Source organism: Oryza glaberrima, chromosome 12 (assembly GCF_000147395.1).
Source record: "Oryza glaberrima chromosome 12, OglaRS2, whole genome shotgun sequence".
In the NCBI taxonomy this organism is placed as follows: domain Eukaryota; kingdom Viridiplantae; phylum Streptophyta; class Magnoliopsida; order Poales; family Poaceae; genus Oryza; species Oryza glaberrima.
In genome coordinates this window covers 2,265,916-2,279,929 of record NC_068337.1, presented here as the reverse complement: position 1 = coordinate 2,279,929, position 14,014 = coordinate 2,265,916, and the positions used below count along the sequence as shown (strand labels likewise).

The 14,014-nt window shown below is 41.3% G+C and overlaps 1 protein-coding gene and 1 pseudogene across 1 annotated transcript; one reads left to right on the top strand and one right to left on the bottom strand.

Moving 5' to 3' along the window:
- Positions 1-965: 965 nt before the first annotated feature.
- On the bottom strand, positions 966-1,786 carry LOC127756626 (uncharacterized; annotated as a pseudogene).
- An 8,195-nt stretch (positions 1,787-9,981) lies between these two features.
- Positions 9,982-13,551, top strand: LOC127757908 (stem-specific protein TSJT1-like). Its single transcript, XM_052283500.1, has 5 exons — positions 9,982-10,369; positions 12,270-12,510; positions 12,636-12,756; positions 12,895-13,010; positions 13,272-13,551. Exons 1-5 carry the CDS (start codon positions 10,167-10,169, stop codon positions 13,305-13,307), a joined length of 717 nt encoding a protein of 238 aa, XP_052139460.1. The 5' UTR covers positions 9,982-10,166; the 3' UTR covers positions 13,308-13,551.
- The last annotated feature ends 463 nt before the right edge of the window (positions 13,552-14,014 follow it).

Here is a 14,014-nt window from a genome sequence, read left to right as displayed (position 1 = left end):
CTCCCCTCCATTGCCACCGTCGGTGAGGTGGGACTCATCGCCGTCGCCCTCGAAATCGATTTCGGCAGAGAGGACCGGCGGCGGACGAGCGCGACAGAGGGGAGAGCGGCGGCGGGCAAGCGCGGCAGAGGGGGGACCGGCGACGGGGCGGAGCGGCCGGAATAGGCCGGCAGAGGGGGGACGGCGGCGGCGCCTGCGATGCCTCCGCCGACTCCGCACCGAGTCAAGCATGCACCGTCTCTCTCCCCTCTCTCACCGTCGCCGTCGCTACTCATCGCCGTCGCCGGCGCCTGCATCGGCCTCTTATCCGCCGCCGAGCTCGCCATCACGCCAGCCGTCTCTCTCCCCCTCTCCTGCCGCCGCAGCCCCTGCTCCGCCGCCGGCTGCCTCACACCGAGTCTACCACCGCGCCTACTCAAGAGGAGAGAAGAGAAGAGAAAAAGAAAAGAAAGAGAGATGTGGTGCCTACATCATTTTCTCTCACTTACATGTGGGCCCCCACATATTTATTTTTTTTATTTTTTGCTGACTAGGATGCCACGTCAGCAAAACCGGGCGCAAATACTACCATGAGACCTCCAGTGAACGGTTTGAGTAAGTTTAGGGGTGAACATTTCTAGTTTTATAGTTGAAGGATCTCAAAAAAATCTCGCTATTAAGTTGAGGGACTTCCGGTGAACTTATTCTTTTTTTTTGGCCAAAGCCTTGTCCCTACACAAGCCTAGTTAGTTAGCCTAGGAAAAAGTACACCGAAGGTCCCTCAACTTGTAATCGGGTTACAAAATCACCCCCAACCACAAAACCAGATATATGATATCCCTCATCTTACAAAACCGTTCATTTTAGGTCCCTCGGTGGTTTTGACCCCGGTTTTGTCCGACGTGGCGGTTGAGTCAGCATGGGACCCACATGGGCCCCACATGTCAGACAGTCCACGTCAGCCACTTCTTACCCTCCCTCTCAACTCACTTCCTCTCTCCTCTCCTCTCCACGTCGATGGCCGGCGAAGAGCAGCCAGGGCGCGGCAGGATAGTGTGACGAGCGCGGTCGTCGGTGCAACAGAGGAGCACGTCGCGGTCGAGCGCCGCCATGGCCTCCCTTGTCTTCACCGCGTAGAGCGAGGAGCGTGCGGGCGAAGTGATGCACGAGGCGGTCACTAACCTCGCCCCGAGGGCCAGCGGCGGCAAGCATGGCATCCACAACACGGCGTGCCCCATTGAAGTCCCCCCGGTCGACGAGGTCAGCGCACGCGAGCTCTGCAGAGGTTGGTCGGCTGGTGGGGAGGAGGCCTGCGAGGTGAGGCGAAACCGTCGGCGAAGTCCTGTAAGCCATCGCAGCCCACCACCGCCACACCCTCGCCCCTGCACGTGACAGGACGCTCGTCCGCACGGCCTGCCGGGACCCGACCAGCGCGAGGATGCCGTGCAGTTGCTCCCCTGCTGGACGCCGCCCGCTGCAGATCTGGCGCCCGCGCCTCAACGGCGGCGGCGTGGGAGGGCAAGCGCAGGAGGACGAGGCGGAGGCGGATGGCACCGACGGGGAGAGGAAGGATGCCACCGTCGTCATCCATGGCCGCACGTTGAGAGACGATGGAAGCTGGCGGTGTGGGAGGGCAAGCACGGGTTGACGAGGCGGAGGCAGATGGCGCCAACAGGGAGAGGGAGGTCGCCGTCGTCGTCATCTATGGCCGCACGTGGAGAGACAATGGAGGCTGGCGGCATGGGTGGATGAGGCGGAGGCGGATGGCACCGACGTGGAGAGGGAAGTCGCCGCCGTCGTCATCCATGGCAACATGTGGAAAGGCGACAGAGGCCGGCGGCGTGGGAGGGCGGGCGCGGGAGGACGAGGCGGACGCGGATGGTGCTGACGGGAAGCGCGAGGACGTCCTGCTCCCACATCGTCACGGCTGTCGCCGGTCGCCGGCCTCCCGACATCCTCCTCTCTTGCCTGGCGCCCTCGCCCCGCCGGCCATCTTGCTCGGATTGAGAAGAAAAAGTGAGAGAAGAGGAAGAGGGAGAAGAGGGGAAAGAGAGTGATGACGTGGACAACTTGACATGTGGGGCCCACGTGGGTCCCACGCTAACTCAGCCGCCACGTCGGACAAAACCGGGGTCAAAACCACCGAGGGACCTAAAATGAACGATTTTGTAAGATGAGGGATGTCATATATCTGATTTTGTGGTTGGGGACGATTTCGTAACTCGATTGCAAGTTGAGGGGCCTTCGGTGTACTTTTTCCGTTAGCCTACTCAGACCCAGTCACTTCTGGGCCAGGCCGTGATACCATAGCCTTCTTATGGGCCCGTATAAACCCAAACACTGCCTCCTCGTGGGCCTATTGGGCTACTACTCCAAGGCCCAACTAGCTCCCACTCCATCAGTCCACAAGTCACCATTTCACCAACCACCTCGAGTAGGTCACCGGCGGCGGCAGTTTGACGGCGGGCGCCGTGCCAACTCCGGCGTCCTCCTGCCGCCACCGCAGTTCGACACCTCCGCCCATCCACGACGAGACACAGGTATACGGCGCTATTCCTCTCCACCCCAGTAACCACAGATTGGGAGCAGATCACACGAAGGAATTGTGTGAAAGGACTGGACAAATTTGTTTCTTCGTCAGGCTTGAGAGTTCAGAAGCAGGTGAGAACACTTGTATATAGTAGTTTCTACGACCTCTTCTTCTTCTTTACCGGAATCATCAGGGATCAAGGATTTTGTCTGCATCACGGCTGTACATTGATGAATCCAATTGCACTAGTCCATGTCTCTCTAAAGTCAGGCCATGAAATACCATCACGCTTGAGAATCTAGCAACTTTTGCTTTGCTAGCTATCTATCCAGTCCAGGGTACGTGGAGTAGTTGGTTGGCCTTTCTATCATCTTTTAATTCGCTGCCATGACGGTTGAGGTAGACAGCATTCTATCTGCACCTGCATTATTGTTGATCCCTTTCTCGTCGTTTTTTTGGTTTTGTTTTGTTAGAGCAGGTACAATAGCAAACTATAAATCAGATATAACCATATATCAAGAAGAAAAAAGAAGAGAGAGAATAAAGCGGGCTACAGATTTGTAGTCGGCTGCAACACAGAATTCAAAATGTTATGTGTGTATGAGAGGTGGGACCGGGTATTAATGGTGTAGTATATTTTTATAATTAACTATCGTATGAATAAACTATTAGATTAGCTATAGATGATTTGGAGTCAGTAGTTGGCTATACTATTAAACTTGCTCTTATCTTTCTATCTTTTTGACCTTTTAGCAGCCAGTTGAAGCTAGACATGTTCACCCATAAGCATGTGAAAATGGAAATAATAAATTAAACAATAGGACTAATGTAAAGGTGTCCAATTATAAAATGATATGCAAAATCATCTAAGTTTCCGTAACCGCAGCCACCTGGGAAGAATCGTGGACTAGGAATAGAGTATTTGTCTGATTTGGACTTTGGAAACTATGGGCACATATACCGTTCCACGCATAGTTCCCCCGAGATGATCGCATAAGATGCATCGTCCAAGTATGAATCAAGAACAAACTAATTAGAGCCATTTTGGTTTGAAGTTAAAATACACCCCTACCAAATTATTGGCACTTTAAATAGTATTTTGGTTAGTGTTTGGTTTTGCTACTAAAATGTGACAATAACATATATAACTTGCCAAAACTTGGGCCATAACAAAAGTTTGCTTAGGTTTTGGCATGGTGGCAAACTATGCAAATTCTAAGGAATCACATTAAAGAGGCTTAGTGCTCCCTGAAAAGGTGCTCACTTCATTCTATTTTACCTGTTGTTTTAGGACATGTTATATACGTTAATTTGATCATTGTCTTTTTGACTATATATTCAATAAATATTATATAACTGCATGAAAATATGTTTATTGATAAATCTTTTTTTAATGAACACAAAAGATTTGCTTCCATTAAGCAAAGACAAAAAAAAAAACAGTCTTCTGATAAATTATGTCATGTCTTTTTCACATATTAATTTTTAAAGTAAATTTCACAAAACTACAGATATTTGACTAAATTATCACAAAACTATAGATTTAAGGTGATTTATCACAAAACTACAGATTTAACAATAAATTTATCAGAAAACTATAGATTTTAGGCTAAGTATCGCTAAACTATGGATTTACTAATGAAATTATCACAAAACTATATATTTTGGGTTTAAATCCTTAGCACTAATGCTATGTTTGAGTTATATATATCTAAGTTTTGTGATTAAATTGATATTAAATATGTAATTCTGTGATAACTTTGTTACTAAATATGTAGTTTTACGATTTTCCACTTAAACTGTAGTTATGTGGTAAATTTAGTGTTAAATTTATAGTTTTGTGATACATCACGTTAAATTTGTAGTTTTATGAAATTTACTCTAATTTGTAATATTGAAAATATCAAGAGTTTACTCCTTGCGTTTTATGTTATAAGTCGCTTTGACTTTTTTAAAGTCAAACATTTTTAATGTTCTATCAAGTTTAAAAAAAATATAGCAACTTTCATATCACTAAATTAGTTTTAGTAAATCTAACATTGAATACATTTTGATAGTTTCTTTGTTTTATGTTAAAAATATTGCTATATTTTTAATATAAATTTGGTCAAAGCTAAAAAAGTTTAACTTAGAAAAAAATTACAATGACTTATAATAGAAACAGAGGTAGTAGAAAATATGTGACGTTAAATAATTTGATAAATAAATAGAGAAATTTTATGGTTCTGGAGAGGTACCAAAGTACCAAAAATTTTATTGTAAAATTCAGTACCTTCTTATACCTAGTTAGTACCTTCTTATACCTAGTTAGTAAGAGATACCAAAATTTACATGAGAAATTTTATGAGAAAAAAATACATTACAAATGTGGTAACTTCTTAAGGGCAGTAAAATCACTTGAATAAATAGTAAAATCACTTGAATAAATAGGAGTAACATGTTGACAAGTGCATGACACTCACTGGGTACGTGTGAGTTGGCAATTACAGCGACAAGATTCTTTTTGTTTTCTTGTAGACTGTTTTCTAATTAGTTGTGCTTCACTTGATTCTAGCAATCGCCTTCTAGGCGATAGCAACTGAAATGAATGGAGTAATATATAACTCTAGGTGTGCTTCTTGCCAACTTTGCTTGCATGATTTCAACTCAGATAAACAGATAAAGTATTGTAAGATAATTACAGTGCATGTCTTTCTCATGATAAGGAAAGGGTGAAAACAATAGTGCTGTGTCCAATTCACAAGTTACTAGTACTGGCATAAGATATTTTGCTGAAAATTTCATTCTGAAAAGGATGTGATAAACCCATGGTCTGATCAAAATACGCTACTTAATCGAATAGAAGAATAGATATGCAAACTATTGCTGACAGCGTTAGAGATGCAAAGTCCAGCCCACTTAATCGAATTTTAACTAAAGGTGACAAGTCCCCATGCATTTGAGCAATTTGCAGAGCATTTCAATGCATTTGGATCAGCTAAAGAAAAATCCCGTTCGCACTGAATCACATGGTTAGATTCTCTCTGCAGTCCACGAGTACTGCAAAATAAAAATCAGCAAATCTGTGGGTCTTTACCAGTCTTATCTAATCCTGTGTGCGCCCATTGGTTTCCATTTATTAATGAAAAATAATTCTTTGATCAGTATTCAGTATAATGTATAGACCTTATGTTAGAGAGAGATTTAAACACAGATACATTGAAAAATTGGACATGTTTCTTGAATTGTAGTCACCTTGCTACCTACTGCAGGTGCTGAATTCTGAATTGCTGACTAGGTAACTATTGTCCATTTAGATTAGTCATGATGATATTTTTTTTGAGTAAATTGCACTTTGGTCCACCTTTTATTATCCATGTTTCAATTTGAACCACCCTTAAACCTATCTTTTTAATTTGGACCGGGTAAATTTACCATTGTTGCGATTTGGACTACCATGAACAGCTTTTTCTCGTCATGTCTAAATTCCCTTTCGGCAAACATATGAGCCATACATAGAGGAGTTCGGCCGTATACCAGAGCTGATGTGTTTAAGGTCGATGATTGTGCTGAAAAAAATCGTTCGTGGTGGTCCAAATCGCAACAATGATAAATTTATTTGGTCCAAAGTAAAAAGATGTGTTTAAGGGTGGTCCAAAGTGAAATTAGGTAATAAAATGTGGCCCAAAGCGTAATTCGCTCTTTTTATATTTGAACCTTGTTCTGAGCCAAATTAATACAGTTGTTAACGAAAATTTGTCATTGCCAAATGCTTGACCGTTCATTTACCTGCCATGTCACCTTATCAAATCCTTGCCAGTTGTCAATGATTCTGTACTCGTTGGTGACCCAAGAATATTCTTCAGAATTTCTTTTTGTTTTGAGCAATGAACATGGCGTCTGATGTTGGATGCCACTCGATCTAGCAAGCTGGGTTTGTTCGTTACTCCTTTTTCTTAAACATAAATGTGACTATCAGCATATATCATGGCATACGTAAGCTTGCTCTTACCTAGTACTCCCATTGATTAAATTACTTACTTGAGATCAAAATAATGGAGTATTAAATTACTTTAGATAAAAAAATGGAGTGTTAAATTGTCTGGTGCTTACGATCTACAGACATGGACTGATAGTGATGGATAAACTGAATAGACCAAACACAGTGAATTTATCTATCCCTTTTTCGGTCAGTATTTCTAGTGCGGTGGTAAAATTTAATGAAGAATTACAATATCTCCGGTTGTTAATACTGTACCTCAAATGATAATGCAGCTTCCTCTAAATCACAACAAATGGCAGCTTCACTTAAGATTCTTATTAAACTTCGGCAATTTATTAATAGAGTAAATTAATATATTATATAAGTTTGATGTTAATTCTTTTCTAAGGAAAAATGTTCATACATACAACTGCTAATTAAAAGAACACGTGTAGCAAATGCTGGTATTACCATGCTTTATTCAGATAGTAGTGAGTACGAAGTTAGTATGTTTGACTAGTGCCATTAATTTTCAGGTCTATTGTACTATTATTAAAAAACATTGATGATGACATAAATATATGATGCAGACCCATGTGTTATTAAATTAACTCCGTCAGGTTTTTTTTCCCCTTCTAAAAAAGAGAAGCATGAGCTCTGCTAGTCACTAAAGGTAGAAAGTAGAGTAAGGTTTGCAGAACTTAGTGCCCTTATCTCTGTGAAAAAGTGTTGTATCTGTTGATTTGTTTGCTAACAGAAAGGCCATTTCTTTATACCCCCACCCTTTCTTAAAAAAATATTGCTATCTAATAGTATAATATTTTCGGATGAAGGGAGTAGTTTTTACATGGAAATTTATGCACATTGTTTCACACATTTATCATGTTCCCGCAGTGTGGTTCTATCCATTTCTTTCTCTAAAGCTCGAAACCCTTAACAAGTTGACATAAATAATAAGAGCACCGCTACATGTTCTAATTTTTTCTTACTAAATTTTTACTAACATTCGTCTCAACCGTTTGATTTAGATAGATGAAAGTTAAAAAATTCTAGATACAATTATTGCGTGAGTAATAAGAATTTAGTAAGTAAAAGTTTATATGTATAGCTTTTCCCCATAAATAATGGTGGATTCTTGAATCTTGATTCCCTGCCGTGATTAAGAAATTAATTTGGTTTCTCGATTTTCTTAGTGCGAGCACCCACAATCACACATAATCAGTGGCACCTAATTAACGGAACTGAAAGTCTGAGATATTAGATGATTAGTGTAAGTCATTGTTATGACAAAGCATTGCATGGCAAGGGGTTGCCTTAATGGACTGGATGAACTTGGGGTTCCACGTCAGTCGTTTTCTGCAGAACAGTGTGGCTACTTATGTCCACTAATTGGCGTGTGGATCTGAATTTGTCATCGGCTGCATTTACAATTGATCAACCAGTAGGGGATGAGGGATGAAATGAGTAGATTACTTTTGATTAAGCAAGTAATTAAGAGTCATTATCACCTTTTATCTGTATAATCACATAAACATCTTATGTATCTTTCTTTGCTGCTCCTCCTTGATTGAACAGGCATAGCTGCCATTAATATTTTCGACAGAGAGAAAAGAGTCATTGTCATTCAGATATATCTAATCACGGAATTAGGGAGGGAAATCTTCGTAGTGAGACTCTCCTAGTGATAGGTCACATACTGAATTCAGATAATAGTGTTTTTTTTAATATATTGCAAGGTTTTCTGAAAGGTATAACAAGCGGGTCAACATCAAGAGAGAACCTAATCTAGAGCATTATTGTTGTCTACTCCGCCAAATCTGGTGTGTCACAAGTTTTTGCTTGTGCCAACAAGACCGGGCCAATACTGGATTTCTTTTTTTTCTCCCTCCCTTTGCAAAATACGGTACAAACACAAGCGTTTATATCTAGGTTCTTTTATGAATAAGCACATATATAGCTTATCCCTATAAACACATTTATAAGATTGGGTTGGTAATATCTTAATATTAACAAAGTTACTATTAATATCTCATGATCACATCAACCACTAAAAATTAATTAACTGTAAGCTAGTGGATGGCTGATCTCCTCTAGAAACGTAGCATCGATAGTCACTCGGCTGCCCCTTTTGCGCTCAGGATCTTGAGACGGCGAACCACATTCTCCTCGACTGCGTGTTTGCTCAGCAGGTCTGGCTCCGTGTACTGTCGTCTCCTGGATGGGTTGCCCTCTCTCCCTCGTGGCAGCTGGTTCTAGGACTGGTGGCCGCCCTCCAGGGCCTATTTACCTGAGCATCTCTGCGCTAGCTTCGACTCTCTGGTGCTCCTTGTCTCTTGGCAGCTGTGGAATGAACGGAACTCTAAGGTTTTCGACTTTGCATTATTTTCAGTCTCCGTGGTTCTGGAGTCCATCCACTCGGAGAGTCATCTGTGATCTTTAGCTGGTGTAGCCACTTTTTGGGACTTGTTAGGAGTGTAGCGTGGCTCAGCCCTTCCCGCTACTTGGAGTTTGTGTTTAGCCGCCGTAGTTTTTTAGCTTCAGCTTTTTATTTCGCTTTTTCTCCCTTCCCTTGGCATAAGCCGGTCTGGTTAATTGTGTTGTGTAACTATAACTCTTTTCTTTTAATATATTAACGTGTAATCTTTTCATACGTTCGCGAAAAAAAACTGTAAATACGAGCATTGCATCGGTATACTCTCGATATTGAGAATCGGTACCTATTTAAACATTTCGAAGACAATCTAAAACTGCACCCTTCGAGGAAGAAAAAGGCATCAAAGTAAAAGAAGAACATTTTATTACTTGGCGAATGGGGATGTGTGCTGAACAAGTAAAATATCTGCCCAAGAGGCCAAAATGGCCGTTGAGCGTTTTCCTGGCTTGCATACGTGTTGTTCACAATAAATCGCAATAAATCAAATAAAAATAAAACTGCACACGATGCATCATCCGTCACCATCTTCACACCTCACTAACTCATTACATGCGTTTGTTTTTCTCTTTTTATCATCAACATAGCTAACCGGTCTCCGTGCACACAATATTTTCTCTAGAAATTTCTAGGTTCCGTTTCTTGTAATCTCACATCCATTAATTCCATAAATCCCCAATTGTCCATATATACTAGCAACAGAAAGTTCAGACTTTTGTTTCAGAAAAGGCCATAAAGTTACTCATTTTAATTTCTCCAGGGAAAGAAAAAGTAACAAAGCTCTAACTTCCCGTGTCAAATATGTGCACTAATACCCACAGATTATACAAGTAAGACATGATTAGCACCGGTAAAAAGTGGGCATTGACACGTCCAAATGCACGAGAAGTTTGTACTTTTTTTGTTGCTGTTTTGTTTCGTCTATGCAAAAACCAAAAATAAAAAGGAATTTGTACAACTGAAATGATGATGAACCACAAGAAAAGAAAAACATTGGTGTGGTCCCCACGTAATTAGCAAAAAAAAAAGAAGAAGGAAAAAAAACAAAGGCTTTGTGGCTATTTAAGCCGCTTCTTCTCCTCCATTTCTCCATCCATCCATCCATCTCGTGTTGTTAGCTTCGTTTTCTTCTTGTTTCATCAATCCAAGGAGTGTGGAAGGCCACACGCCAAGATTATATCTATGCTAATTTGATTAGCAGTAGGATTAATTCAGTGGCTAGCGTAGCTTGATTAGTTGGTTTAATTAGTTGGAGAGTAAAGAAGATGTTGGGAGTGTTCAGCGGCGACGTGGTGGAGGTGCCGGCGGAGCTGGTGGCCGCCGGCAGCCGGACGCCGTCGCCGAAGACGCGGGCGTCGGAGCTGGTCAGCCGCTTCCTCGGCGGCGCCGAGCCGGCCGTGTCCGTGCAGCTCGGCGACCTCGGCCACCTCGCCTACTCCCATGCCAACCAAGCCCTCCTCCGCCCAAGGTACTAATCATCCTGTTCCTCTGAATAATACAGCTTTTGATTAATTTGTAGCTGAATTTGCTTAAGTTCTACTGTTCTTCACCATGGATTTCTCAAGATCTACCCAAGGACAGAATCAGTGATTGCTTTCATGTGTTCTTCCTGAGTCAGAGTCATTTACTATATGCTTTTACTCTTTGGTTAGTGAAGTCTTCTTTAGCTAGTGATGATCAACTGATCATGTCATAATAGCTCTCAATATTTTATTTTATTTTAAAGGGGACTCCCAAATCCCAAGATCCGAGTGTCTGACTAAATCAGAGAAAAAATAGTTTCTTATCGTAACACTTTGCTGATTGTTTCGAAGGGAAAAAATCACGGGGTTGGTAAAACATATGCTTAGAATGAGCGGGTGTTTGGGATGTGGTACCCATCTGGGGAAAAAAATGATTTCATCTCAAGTAATTCAGTAACTTAAACAGGCTTTTACCACCAAAAAAAAAACACAATATGGTTTTTTTTTTCTGGGTACGGCACACATCTTGAGTCAATAATTGGGCAGTTTTTCTCCTCATATAAAGGCAGGTTTGCTTTCGTAAGACAAACTGAACAATAAATACAACTCCATAATCCATTTCTGTAGGTTGAGGGGCCAAGCTACCAAACCTCATATTCAGTTCATAGATTCTCATCCGAATTATGGGTCGCATGTCTGAGATGATAATTACATGATTAACTATGGTATAGATTTGTTTGTTTTAGAAGTAGAATGCTAAACAAAGAAGAATATGCAGAGATTTTTTGAGAACTAAATGCACAAAAGTAACTATCAAAAATAGTAGTTTTGCCTTGGTGCTACGATATCTGAATCTTTCTTGCCATGGCACTCCGGTAACTAGGACTCTCTTGCCACGTGTTACGGTATCCTGGCATCAAATGGTTGGTGCCTTGGTAGAAAAAACGAGAGCAGAAGAAGACATGAAAGAAAAAATATAATCAAAATGTCTATGTCGATGTGGACATCATCACATATCAATGGAAGAAGTCCACATCATGCCACCTTCCACAAACAAGGTGTTAATTGACCTAACAACGAACAAGAACTTATATTCTTCACTAGGAATCTAATGGTATTTCAATGTATTAGATATAGTTTAAGAAAAGGGATAGGCCAGGATGATCTATTTCCAAGTCTTTCAAAAGAAAAAGGAGACGAGATAGTGTTGGTTGTTGGACAACTTACTAGGTTGCTTATGAAAACCTCTCTTGATTTATGCATTTACCTGGTATTATTGTGCTGTTCACATGGCCCAGTTCATAGTAGAGGGCACTAACTTTGCAATCAGTTGCTAATACCAGAAGTCTATCCAGTTTTGATACCCACAGATCTGAAAGGAAAAGGCTGGACTAGGTGACCCATATGGTCAATCAATCCACCACTATGATTTGTGGGCCTGGTTACTCTTTGTTCATATCTTATCTAGTACTAGACAGATTCAGTGAAGAAGTAGCATCCAAGGAATTCCACTCCATTGCTCCAATTTTTCCAGTACAAGCATCTTTGTCCTTATTGTAACTAGTAGTAGTACAATCTTCAATGTAGTACAATTCAATGTTAGGTACATCTTACCCAGATCAAATCATTGATGTTGCACCTAATTCTTTTCACTCTCCAATTATTCTTAAAGAGTAGAAATGCTGAGCACTAATCAAGCATACTAATGCTGTTCCTGAATGCCAATATATGTTCTTTTCTCCTATGTTACTATTAAGATGCATGCATCGTAATACAGTAGTTATGTCCTTTTCCTTTCTGTAAAAACCTTTATTCCTCTTAATACAAAGATACACAAATCTTTTGCCTATTCCTGAAAAACAGTAGCTGGTTGAGTAACATATGCAGCTGTCTTGATTTGTGCAGGTCATTTGCAGCAAAAGATGACATCTTCTGCCTGTTCGAGGGAGTCCTGGACAATCTTGGCAACCTGAACCAGCAGTATGGTCTGTCCAAGGGTGCCAATGAGGTGCTCCTTGTGATCGAGGCGTACAAGACGCTGAGAGACAGAGCACCTTACCCTGCTAGCTTCATGCTCTCGCAGCTCGCCGGCAGCTACGCCTTTGTGCTCTTCGACAAGTCCACCTCCACCCTCCTTGTGGCCTCTGTAAGTTTTGTTCATCACTGAATGCTGTTGCTGCATCACTTCACTTGCATTGTCAGTGCCTGAAGATTTGGTTGATTTTGGTTACAGATTATGACGTGTTCTTGTGCTGTGATTTGCTTTTTCAGGATCCGGAGGGAAAGGTGTCTCTGTATTGGGGGATTACTGCTGATGGATCTGTTGCCTTCTCTGACAACATTGACCTGCTTAAAGGATCGTGTGGCAAGTCTCTTGCACCTTTCCCACAAGGTAATGTTTAAACTTTGAACAGTAATGCAGCGACGAAAGATGAAGCATTTACTATAAAATTTGATCTCTAACTATTGATTTAGTTTGGCACAATTGACCTTTTCTTTGTTTCTGTTCACTTATTCATTTCGGTTGCAGGCTGCTTCTATTCCAATGCTCTTGGAGTTGGAGGCTTGAAGTGCTATGAGAACCCAAAGCACAAGGTGACCGCAGTTCCTGCCAAAGAAGAAGAAATTTGCGGTGCAACCTTCAAGGTAAAAAATAATAATAATAATTGATGGCAACCTAAATACTTAACTGAATACATTGTAACCGACTGATGTCAAATGGTGTTTTCAACCCTTTCTTGGGTAGGTGTGCATCTCTTCTTTATCAATGAAATGAGGCAGAGCTTCTGCCTTTGTTCAAAAAAAAAAAAAACATTGTAACTGACTATTTTCTCCTGCATTTCGTCTGAACTCAATAGACATTTTTGGGTGCACTGTTAATTAACACTTTTGATTTGATATATGCAGGTGGAAGGATCTACAATCCTCACAGCGCTGCATTAGGAGATTTTTGGATCTCCAGCTGTTGTTGGGAAAGGAAAACTCTGTAGTCTGTAAATGGTGGTGTAACATAGTCGCAAGGCATGCATCTGATCTGTATCATCATCTTCCGTAAAGACTAGTGCTGCCAGCATGGTTAGCACTTTTCAGTGTTTGGGTGTGTGTATGATCTGTATCCTATGCTGTTCAGGCGGAAATGAACTTCAGGCCCAGCTGTGTCAGTTGAATGTAGTTGTGTTGCAAATAAGTTTTTCTTGTTTGTTATCACTGTGATTGTGTCTTATGCAGTTATGCTTGTTGCCGGATACTATTCATACCACAACCTTAACCACTCCTATTTTAACAAAAATATTTTAAATGTTTAAAAATGTATTATATTATTGAAATATGTTACATGCTAAAAATTTTCTTTACATAATGATATGATCTAGTAGTACCACCTAGGAATAATATGATCTTACCATAGCCATGTAAGTACACCAAACCAGATTTACTTCCATATTGGGCATTCAAACAACAAGTAATTTATGGTTTCCAGATTCCGGAAACATAGCTGGTAGAAATAATTATTTGACCATCCCCTAAGTTGCAAACGATCTATTGTCCATACCCGATTTTGTAGCGCAAGCCAACTAAATATCTGCATTTTGCTAGAACCCACGCCTTCCAAATCAACTCTGCGGATGGCGACGCTATCATTCCGTTGAATT